The 12,378-nt window shown below is 44.9% G+C and overlaps 1 protein-coding gene across 1 annotated transcript in view; it reads right to left on the reverse strand.

The window, feature by feature from the left end:
• The window catches only part of PARVB (parvin beta), a 318,556-nt gene that overhangs the window by 172,383 nt on the left and 133,795 nt on the right, over nt 1-12,378 (reverse strand). Inside the window, 1 exon segment of the mRNA XM_030214982.1 lies at nt 1,950-2,090. Coding sequence (XP_030070842.1) covers nt 1,950-2,090 — 141 coding nt within the window.

A 12,378-nucleotide genomic window follows, 5' to 3' on the forward strand; every position in this document is an offset into this window, starting at 1 on the left:
CTTTTTACCTGCTGCAGTAAAAGGGCCCTGGCTCATGGGAAAAGCAGCTCCTGCCACTAGCGCAGGGTCTTTTTCCCGCAGGTAGGTAAAAGGATCCCTCAACACCAGACATTAGCATTGACTATCTGGGTCTATGGATGCATTCAGAAGTTATCCCCCTAATTCTATAAAAGTCGCTGCAAACCCAATTTGTGTGCACTATTTAAAAGGAGGGGGTACGTGCCTAATTTAGGCACATACATCTGCACCACGTTAGACACAATTAGCTGGCGTAAGCAATATTCTATAAACCGCGCACAACTTTAAGCACATACCCATACCCACATACCATGCCAGGCAAAGTTAGGACAGCCTTTTCTGCAATCCAAGTTGCCCAGTTAGGTATGTGAGCACTGGCACTGAATATCGCAAGTGCCCACCTAATTTTGGGGACCTCTCCAACTCTGCCCCAGGACTGCTCTAGCACTTCCTGGACAGCGCCACTGTGGTCAGAGCCAATATTCAGCAGTTCGGTGGCCGGCCAGCTCAACATGGTTTTACAGATATAAGCAGGCAGAAGCCTCTCCTGCCCACTTAAACACGCTGAATATCTACCCCAAGATGATTAGTGTATTCTTGTGCAGCCCATGAAAGTCTTACATTTATCAGGAAGTAGTTACCAAATGAATTACCAAATGAAATTCTAACCAGCACCACCCATGAAAAAAAACTAATTCCTTATCTTTCCTTTCTCTTCTAATAAAATCAACTCAAATATCAATAAAATCATACATTTATTGTAAATAATTCATCTGATAGTTATAACAAAATTATTTAAGTACTGGTTAATATTCAGACAGGGGCAGTCAGTGTTTTTTTAAAGCTGACTGCTGCCACTAAAATAGACCTGAATATTCAATGCCAGGCCATTATCTGGGCACTGAAACTGAATATCTGGGGCTTTGGCAGCACCTGAAAGTTATGCGGTTTCGACAGATGTTCAAATTTGAGCAGGCAAAGTTAGGATGGCTATTTAAGCGGTTCTACTTGCTTGGTTAGGGGTCCTTTTACCAAGCTGTGTGAAAAAGGACCCTGCACTAGCAGCAGAAGCTGTTTTTCCCACGCACCAGGGCCCTTTTTACCACAGCAGGTTTAAAGCCCCCAAACATGACCATGCGGTAAAAGAACTCTTTTCGCGTGGCCATGTGACGGGGAGCCCTTACCGCCACCCACTGAGGTGGCGACAAGGGCTCCCGTGGTAACTTGGCAGTAACTGGGCAGCGCACGGGTTTCCAGGGGTTTTCTTTTTCCCCAGGAATGGTACGCGCTTGGTGCGGAACTACCGCCGGAGTCCGCACTGGGCCAGCGGTAGTCCCGATTTAGCGATCGGTAAGCCCACGTTGGGCTTACCGATGCTTTGTAAAAGACCCCCTTAGTTACCCGGGTATCAGAACTGAATATTGTCAGTGACCAAGTTCTTACCAAACTCTACCCCCTGACCACCCCAGCACTAACCAGGAAGTGCCACAGCAGTCAGAAGGGATATTCAGCAGCACTGCCCACTTATGTACCACTGAATATCCCCTCCCTACCCACTCAGCGTGATTTAAGCAGGAAGGAGCCTCTCCTGCCCGCTTAAATCATTTTGAAAATCAGGCCCATAATGTTTTATCTTGCAGTTTTATGGAAAACGTTTTCTAATCTGCAGGTCCCACAGTAAGAAACTGGAGTACAAGGTAGCAATCAATGCAGACCTCTGCTTTAGCAGTGTGATACTGAATGATAAAAGGCAAAAAGGAATACTTTATAGGCTTTCAAAATGACTGGTGAGGTGAGGAGGGTTAGCCATAACATAAAAGAAAAGCCTAGGATTAAGTTCAGGAGAAGAGAAAAGACTTGAATGTGTTTTAGGATGCAGGTTACCTGCGTTAATGCCATTTCAAAACTGTTCTATAATACATGATACTCACAGTCAACATTCCATTTGATGGTCCAGCCATGTGGTCGCAGCAGATCATGCACAGCCTCTAGTACCGTCTGCAGTTTCTGCTTCTGTCCAATTTCAGACTGTGTGACTTCTGCCACATTCAGCTTTCGGTTGGCAAGTTTCTCTGCATTGATAGGAGGGAGGGAAAAGGGCACATGTCTCACACCAAGTACCTGGCTTTCTACATATACAGTATACCAATTCTATTTAGTACTTCACTGAATATAAACACCTAACCAAATACCTCAGTCACAGTAAAGTACAGTGTAATCACATTTTTAAGTTAATCCAACAGGACAAGAGAATCAGAATCACAAGTTTTTATCAAACAAGAAGAAGGTATTCTAAGGCAGAGAAACTTGAATCCTGGAGATGAAAATCTAAAGGCGGACAAAGCCATGGGACCGAACGGGATTCATCCCAGGATATTGAGGGAGCTCAGAGAGGTTCTGGCGAGTCCTCTTAAAGATTTAATAAATCCTTGGAGATGGGGGAGGTTCCGTGGGATTGGAGAAGAGCGGATGTGGTCCCTCTTCACAAAAGTGGTGATAGGGAAGAAGCTGGAAACTACAGACCGGTAAGCCTCACTTCGGATATTGGAAAAGTAATGGAAGCGACGCTAAAGGAAAGGATAGTGAATTTCCTGGAATCCAATAAGTTGCAAGATCAAAGACAACATGGTTTTAACAAAGGTAAATCGTACCAAACGAATATGACCAGTGACCAGAAAATTGGATCAAGGACGTGCCATAGATGTAATCTACTTAGATTTCAGCAATGCCTTTGACACGGTTCCTCATAGGAGGCTCTTGAATAAACTTGACAGGCTGAAGATAGGACCTAAAGTGGTGAACTGGATTAGGAACTGGTTGACGGACAGACGCCAGAAGGTAGTGGTTAATGGAATTCACTCAGAGCAGGGGCGTAGCCAGAGAACAGATTTTGGGTGGGCCTAAACAAGAAGTGGGTGGGCACCAAGTGTTCTCCCCTTCACCCACCACCAAAAAAAAAATCTCATCTGGCGGGAAAACGCTTCTTTCCACCTTAGCAGTCTGCAGCAGGCACGCGCTGAAAACTGAGCATGCGCGGGTGCTGGTATCATGGAGAATAGCGTTTTCATTACCATCAGGTGGAAGTCTTCCGCTGGCGGAGCTTGGGATCCCCACCTGCTACCGCTAATACGTGTGCTACTGTTGGGTGGGCCTGATCCCAGGGCCCACCCAGGCCCACCTGTGGCTACGCCACTGACTCAGAGGAGGATGAGTAGTGGAGTACCTCAAGGATTGGTTCTGGGGCCAATTCTGTTCAATATATTTGTGAGTGACATTGTTGAAGGGTTAGAAGGTAAAGTTTGCCTTTTTGCGGAAGATACCAAGATTTGTAACAGAGTGGACACCCGGGAGGGAGTGGAAAACATGAAAAAGGATCTGCAGAAACTAGAAGAATGGTCTAATGTTTGGCAATTAAAATTCAATCCAATCCAAACAATAGGGGATAATAAATTAATACCGGAGTAATAACTATACTATAACACTAAAAACTCCAGTAATATAACAAAAACTTTAACTTTTATTTTCACCAATTACATTATTACAAAAAAACAGATGACATACATCATCTAACTGCACTCACATTCATCAACATTCATCCACCACTCACCCTTACTGCCTAATATAAACTTCACATATTTATCAAAATAGTGTAATACAAAATATCGCATGATATGTGTCACACAGTTCATCGATGTTGCCTTCACAGCATGACTGGTGTCTTTCCAGACACTCTGCTCTTAAAGCCAGCTCATTTGCTTAAGCTGTATTTTCATTCACGCAGCCTGCTTCTGATTTATATTGCTTGTACTGGGAGAAAGTCCCCACTACCTCTGTAAATCACAAAGTCCATATGCTTCATCTAGACACTCCAGCGCGCTGTAGAGTTTTCTTAAATCCAATTAATACTAGGCAATGGCGAGGGGCTACAACAGCCGCCCTCACGGCAGAATCATTCTGTTCATGTTCACTAGCGGTTCCCCGATGCCAGACCGCATTTCACATATCATGCGATATTTTGTATTACACTATTTTGATAAATATGTGAAGTTTATATTAGGCAATAAGGGCGAGTGGTGGATGAATGTTGATGAATGTGAGTGCAGTTAGATGATGTATGTCATCTGTTTTTGTAATAATGTAATTGGTGAAAATAAAAGTTAAAGTTTTTGGTATATTACTGGAGTTTTTAGTATTATAGTATAATTAAAATTCAATGCAAAGATGTGCAAAGTGATGCACTTAGGGAGTAGAAATCCACGGGAGATGTATGTGTTAGGTGGTGAGAGTCTAATATGCACAGGCAAGAAGAGGGATCTTGGGGTGACAGTATCTGAGGATATGCAGGCGACAAAACAGTGTGAAAAGGCGGTGGCCGTAGCCAGAAGGATTCAAGGCTATATAGAGAGAGGTATAACCAGCAAGAGGTGTTGATGCCCCTTTACAAGTCATTGATGAGGCCCCACCTGGAGTATTGTGTTCAGGTTTGGAGGCCCTATCTTGCTAAGGATGTAAAAAGACTTGAAGTGGTGCAAAGAAAAGCTACAAAACGGTATGGTATTGCATTACAAGACGTACAAGCAGTGGTGTGCTGGAGCCGGCTCTGTCCGGCTCGCAAGAGCCGCTTGTTAAATTTTGACAGCTCTTGCGAGCCGGTTGTTGTTGGGGGCGAGCCGGCTCCATTGGGGGAGGTAAGCATGGCAGGAGGGCACCATCACAGGCCATGCTTACCTCCCCTACCGCTCCGAGGCATGTCTAACGATGTCCTTCGCCCCCACCCTCCCCTCCTGCTCCCATCTGACTTTTTAAATTACCTCAGTCGAAACCGCTATTTAAAGCCCTGCTGCGTGCAGGCCGTCTCTCCAGAATTCCCCTGCTTGCTTTGGTGACGTTCGCGCCCTTAGTCCCGCCTTCTGACGTCATTCTGACGTCATTTCCTTTTTCCGCAAAGGCGGGACTAAGGGCAAGAACATCACCGAAGCAAGCAGGGGAATCCTGGAGAGATGGCCTGCACGCAGCAGGGCTTTAAATAGCGGTTTCGACGGAGGTAATTAAAAAAGACAGATGGGAGCGGGAGGGAAGGGTGGGGGCGAAGGACATGTTCGCTGGACATGTTTGGGAGCGGGAGGGGAGGGAGGAGAATCACTGGGTATGGATGGGGAGAGGGGGGCAGGGGAGAGATATGCTGGGCATGGATGGGGAGAGGGTTGCAGGGGAGAGACTTGCTGGGCATGGATGGGGAGAGGGGGCAGGGGAGAGACTTGCTGGGCATGGATGGGGAGAGGGGGGCAGGGGAGAGACTTGCTGGGCATGGTTGGGGAGAGGGGGGCAGGGGAGAGACCTGCTGGGCATGGATGGGGAGAGGGGGGCAGGGGAGAGATTTGCTGTGCATGAATGGGGAGAGGGGGCAGGGGAGAGACTTGCTGGGCATGGGTGGGGAGAGACCTGCTGGGCATGGATGGGGAGAGGGGGGCAGGGGAGAGAGGAGAGTTTCAGGACATGGATGGAGGGGAGAGCAAGAGAAATTCTGGACATGGATGGAGGGGAGGGAAGGGAGAGAGAAGATATGCTGGACATGGAGGGAAGATAGAGGAAGGAGATTAGATGAGGGAAAAGGAATTGAGGAGAGAAACTGCACATGGATGGAGAAAATAGGAAGAAGCTAGATCCACTGGACAGTCAAGTCTGCGGAGGATCAGAAATGAAGAAGAAAGGAGGAAAGAAAAGAAATAAATGGAAAGGAAGCCCTGAAAACGGAGTCAAAGGAACAGATAGAGAGCAGCAGAATCAGATACTGGACCAGCATGATCAGAGAAACAAAGTCACCAGACAACAAAGGTAGAAAAAAATAATTTTATTTTCATTATAGTGTTTGGAATATGTCCACTTTGAGAATCAGGTGCTGAACATTAAAAGTTTATATTTATTTACTTATTTATGGCATTTTATCCCATATTAAACATGAATTAGATTGGAACCTGGGATCATTTAATTTTTTTTCCTGGAGAGAGTAATGCATTGCCCACTCCCCCCGGCTATGGCCAGCTCTGCAATTTTGGGGGGGGGGGGCACAGAGGTGGGTGGGTGGGTGCAGCGGTGGATAGGGGGGGGCGCCAAGGTGGACCGGGGAGAGAGCCTGTTGTTAAAAATTTACCAGCACACCACTGCGTACAAGGACAGACTTACTGACCTGAACATGTAAGGAAAGGAGAAACAGGGGTGATATGATACAGACGTTCAAATATTTGAAAGGTATTAATCCGCAAACAAACCTTTTCCAGAGACAGGAAGACGGTAGAACTAGAGGACATGAATCAGGTTGAAGGGGGACAGACTCAGGAAAAACATCAGGAAGTATTTTTCCAGTGCATTTTTTCTAGCAAAAAGGGTGCCAGTACTCAAATTCCAGGCCACCCTTCAGGGGTGGGGTGATCATTGACGGACCCACCCCACAATAGCCAGGCCCCCTGAAACCAGTCACAGAATCTATGACAAGGCTGAATTGGTGTGTAGAGCCTGAGCTCTTTCATTAAAACTTGGGGTCCATGGCTCAATTTTAGCAGACAATGGAAAAGGTGCCGGTACTCAGTACCCCCAAGTACCCCCTCAAAAAAAGCCCTGATTTTTTCACAGAGAGGGTGTTGGATACTTGGAACACCCTCCCGCAGGAAGTGGTGGAGATGAAAATGGTAACACAATTCAAAAATGCGTGGAATAAACACAAAGGAATCTGGTTCAGAAGGAAAGGATCCACAGAAGCTTAGCAGAGATTGGGTGGCAACCAGTGCATTTTTTCTAGCAAAAAAGGTGCTAGTACTCAAATGCCAGGCCACCCTTCACGAGTGGGGTGATCACTGAGGGACCCACCCCACAATAGCCAGGCCCCCTGCAACCAGTCACAGAATCTATGACAAGGCAGAATTGGTGTGTAGAGCCTGAACTCTTTCATTAAAACTTGGAGTCCATAGGTCAATTGTAGCAGACAATGGAAAAGGTGCCGGTACTCAGTACCCCCAAGTACCCCCTCAAAAAAATCCCTGGTGGCAAAGCTAGTGCTAGGTAGACTTTTACGGTCTGTACCCTGAAAATGGCAAGGACAAATCAAGGTCAGGTATATATATATAAAGTAGCATATACGAGTTTATCTTGTTGGGCAGATTGGATGGACCGTACAGGTCTTTATCTGCTGTCATCAACTATGTTACTATGAATACGTGGCTGTGCAGATGGTGTCATCAACAGCGTTTTGGCTTCCTGGACCATGGAATGTTTTTCCAAGGGCTGCTGAGCAAAGATAGTGTCCATTTATCAAAGAAGGGAAGAAGTGTCTTCAGAAGCCCACTGAAGAGGGCTTTAAGCTAGAATTGTTGTAGCTGACTGATAAAAGCCCTCAGGTAAGTGAAGCATCAAATACCACTACACAAATGGGGAAAAGGGGCAACATCTGGAAAGCAGTATATATTAATGCCTGTCGTATGTGAAATAAGGTTTTGGATCTAGAGGCTGTGATGGAAGAGGATGATTTGGATTTAGTGGCGAACATGGAGACATGGTTCACAGAGAATCATGACTGGGATATAGTAATACCAGACTATAAATCTGTTCAGGCAGTGGTGTCACAGAAATATTTGGGGTGGCACTAGGGGGGCAAGCTAGGCATGGGGGAAGAAGTCAAAATGTGGTGACTCTACATGATATGGAGACCACTAGTCCTAAGTATTTTTATTTTGGGTGACAATACCCCAGAGCCTGCTTTCAGACAGGCCAGACACTTTGCAAAACAACACAAAACCCTGCAAAAAGATACTCAAAACCTATATAGGAAAAACTTAGCAAACCATAACAGCCCTGACTCACCTATGAAAAGAATGTTATATATAGTAGACTGGGCCCTAGAACACCAATGTATCTGCTATTGGGAAACTGGAACAAGCTGGACTGTTGACATTCCTACACAGACACTACTACATGCTAGCAGAATTCTTCCCTTCAGTTGCATATATGCAGAACATGGACAGATCCTCACCTGATACAAAATAGGGACCCACAAAAAACATGCAAACAAAAAAGATGGAGACCCCCAAGAAAGCCAGACTGTATAAACAGTGAAAATATTGGTAAAAGAGAAACAGAAATGCTTTCTTCCCTGTACTCTGCTAAATTCAAAAATAGAAAAGATTTACATTTCCCAAAATTGAACACATTCCAATCCATAAAAAGTATTAAGTAATTTTTTTTCCACCTTTGGCACTTTTCTAATTGAGTTGGTCTCAGTCTATTCTGCTTATCAGGTCAGTCTTCTACATCCTTTTCCAGGGTTTTATTTCTATTTCTTCTCTCTCTTCTTGTCTATCTTCCCTTCCTTCTCTGTATCTACCTAGCACTGATTATTTTAATGCTTCTTTTTCGTTTTTCTGTTCTCTGCTTCTATATCTACTTGTATAGGACTCTTACCTCTCATTCTCCCTTTCTCTCACCCACTAGTCCTTAGTCACCTTCTTTTCACCTCTCATTGACCTACTATTTTTTTCTAATCTCCCTCTTATCTCCTCTCCAGCAATCCAATAGCCCAATCTGTCCTTCTCCTTCCCCAGTTTGCTATCCTACCTCTGTCTTTCACCCACTCCTTAAGTCCTCCATTTCCAACCTCTGTACTCACTCTCTTAGCCCTCATCTTCCCTCCACTGCCACTCATCCCCTCACCAACCCCAGCTCCATGTCTGTCTCATCTTCCTGCCCTGGCCTCCAGGCATTCTGTCTCTTATCTTCTACCTCATCTCTATTGCCTCTATTTGACCACATTAATTCCATTTCCATCCTCACTCAGTCCCTCCAGAGACTTATCTCCTTCCTCAGTACCCCATCCTGGCCATGGTTACACAAGCAGAATATAGATAGCCCCTCTTCAAATATGGGATAAGCAACCATGGACTATTAAGTGCTAATATAGACAAAAAAATAAACTGAAACTTGAGATGCCAGACTCTGCATGCAGAGAAATAAATGCATTTCTTTCTGTACAGTGCAAAACAGCAGCAGCAGATGTAAATTCTTAAAACTGAAATAATTCAATCGCTAAATTGAAAATAAAATCATTTTCCTATCTTTTGTTGTCTGGTGATTTTATTTTTCTAATTATCTTGTTCCAAGTCTCTGGTTCTGCTTCCCCCTGTCTGTGCTTTAACTCTGTTTCCAGAGCCTCCTGTCCATTTGCTATTTCCTTTCTCACTTCCTTTCTTCTTCACTTCCTGCCCGACTTCTCTCTTTAGAAATGATCTTTCCCATTTAGCTTTCTTCCAATTTTCTGCCTCTATTTAGCTTTCTACAATTTTTCTGCCTCCTTCACAAATAGTTTTCTACCTCTTCTATTCTCTTCTATCCATGTGCAGCATTTCCCTGTCCCTTCCTTTCTGAATGCAACATTCCCTCCTTCCCTTCCTTTCTGTCTGCAACATGCCCCCTCTTTTCTCTTCCTTTCCTTTCCCTTTACATACATTTCCTCCCCTTCATGTGCAGCATTTCCCCCCTCCCTTCCCATCCAAATGCAGCATTCCCCCTTCCCTTCCATCCATGTGCATTACCCCCACCTCTTCTTTTCCTTCCCTTCCATCCATGTACAGCATTCCCTTCTGTAGTGGAAGTGAATTTTAAAGATTGTTTTTCAACTCTGCCTTGACCGACAGGTGCACTCGGGGTCTGTATCTTTCATTGGAAGTAATTCTGTTTAACTTTGATTGTGTGAAAATAAGTTGGAATGTAGAAGATAAGACACAGCTCTAATTAATTTGGTATGTGCAGAGGGGGATGTCGCTTGTTTTCGAGTTCAGACTGGCCACCTGGACTTGGAAACATGTGACCATATTACCACAGTATGGCTTGTTTACCTATTCTCAAGCATTCTGTAATTTTCCTTAGCTCTGAACATGAGATCTAAGCCTAATAAAAAGGGGAGTTTCTTTCAGTGAAATTGGGAGCTCATCTGTGAGTAACGTACGAACTGCGCAGAGAACCATGTTTCCTGGTCAAAGAAACTCCTGGCTTTCGCTGTGAACAGGCCCCCCCCCCCCCCAAGCTGATGATAAGAGCCTGGATGATGTAAGGACCAGTGATGATTGTTTATAGTGTATTATTGCTTCTTTTCCTGGTCTAGGAACTCTTAGCATTGCTTAGATGTAGAGACCAATGATGTAATGGTTGTTTATAGATAGGTATTGTTTCTTTTTAGTTATATAGCTAATCATTGTGTGTGTATATATCTTAATCATTGCAGATTTTAGCACCTTTATTAAAGGTCTCATTTACCTAATATGAATCCAAAAGAATCCACAGTAATTACTGAGTAGTCTGTGTTAGTGAAGCAGGCTGTAAATCCATAGCAGTACATCTTCTCTCCCTTCCATTTCATCCATGTGCATTACCCCCTCCTCTCTCCTATGTATTTCCTTTTCATTCATGTGCAGCATTTCCCCTTCTCTCTTCCCTCTTATCCAAGTGCAGCACCCCCCCCCCTTTCTCCCATCTAAGTGTAGCTTCCCTTCCCTTCTATCCATGTGCAGCACTTCCCTCCTATCCATCTTTTCCTCCTATTCATCTGCTGAGCTGTGACCTGCTGAGAAGCACGAACCTTGAACACAAATGTGAAAAGACTGTCCACTCTCGTGTCCAGGAGGTAGGCTCATACCATCCCAGTATCGAGCAGGGCTCCTATGAATTCCAATCGTTGGACAAGGCAGAAATGGGACTTGGAGTAGTTTAAAACAAACTCTAATAGCTTGAGCACCCAAATAGTCATCCGCATGGACTCCTGAGCACCCTCCTTTGAGGTGCTCTTCACCAGCCAATCGTCTAGATACGGGAACACATGGACTCCCAGTCTGCATAGCGATGCTGCAGCTACCCCCACTAGACATTAGGTGAAGACCCTGGGAGCTGACGCGAGGCCAAAAGGCAACATGCAGTACTGGAAGTGATGTATTCCCAGCCAAAATCGAAGATACTTCCAGTGGGCTGGAAGTAACGGGATGTGAGTATATGCACCCTTTAAGTCCAGAAAGCATAGTCAATCATTTTTCTGAATCACTGGGAGAAAGGTGCCCAGGGAAACCATCCTGAACTTTTCTTGGACTAGGGATCTGTCCAGCACCCTTAGGTCTAGGATGGGACACATCCCCCTGTTTTCTTTTGCACAAGGAAGTACTGGAACAGAATCCCTACCCTCCTTCCCCTGGTGGAACGGGTTTGACCGCATGGGCCTTCAGAAGGAGAGTTCCTATGCAAGTAGCTGCCTGTGCTGAGAGCTGAATGAATGAGCTCTTGGTGGGCAAATTGGAGGTTTGAGATACCAACTGAGGGCGTATCCAAGATGGACTACTTGAAGTACCCACCAGTCGGAGGTTACAAGAGGCCACCTTTAGTGGCTTGGCCAATTAAGTTGAAAACAGCCAAAATTAAATGAAATATTCAATGCTGGTCACCAGAAATTGCCCGGCATTGAATATCCAGGCTCAGCACCGACCGTGGGAAGCAGCCTGCCTACCTCCTGCAATCTGAATATCAGCGCTATACTTATGAACTGGATTGGTCACAGTTGGAAACGGGAGACTGGGCTTGACAGACCTTTAATATGACCTATTATGGAATTTCTTATGTTATGTTCAATTACACCCACATACATACAAGATAAGCACACACATTTACTCACAGTTATTTGAACACCACCTTCACACACAGAGGGTATGAAATGAACTCCAAAAGACCTACTCTGCATGCTTTCCTCACTTGTTGTATTATAGAATACTAACTTTTCAGCATTTAGGGAGGAAGTTATCAATGTGGGCTACCATTAAGACAGATTATTGCATTGTTAACCTGGGTTATTACTACTACTACTTATCACTTCTATAGAGCTACAAGGCATACGCAGCGCTGTACATCATAGCTGTACATCATACACGAAAAGACAGTTCCCGCTCAAAGAGTTCACAATCTAAATAGGATAAACACACAGATAGAACAACTAAGAGGTAAGGGAATTAAAGAGGTGGGGATAAAAGGGTACAGGGCAAGTGAGTAGTGGTTAGGAGTCAAAAGCAGTGTTAAAGAGATGGGCTTTTAGCCTGGATTTGAAAACAGCCAAAGACGGGGCTAGACGTACAGGCTCGGGAAGTCTATTCCAGGCATGAGGTGCAGCGAGATAAAAGGAACGGAGTCTGGAATAGAGGAGAAGGGAACAGACAAGAGAGATTTATCCACAGAACGGAGTACCCGAGAGGGGGTGTAGGGAGAGACAAGAGTGGAGAGGTATTGGGGAGTGGCAGGGTGAATGCACTTATAGGTCAGTAAGAGAAGTTTGAATTGAATGCG

The sequence above is a fragment of the Microcaecilia unicolor genome, chromosome 9 (assembly GCF_901765095.1).
Source record: "Microcaecilia unicolor chromosome 9, aMicUni1.1, whole genome shotgun sequence".
NCBI lineage: Eukaryota > Metazoa > Chordata > Amphibia > Gymnophiona > Siphonopidae > Microcaecilia > Microcaecilia unicolor.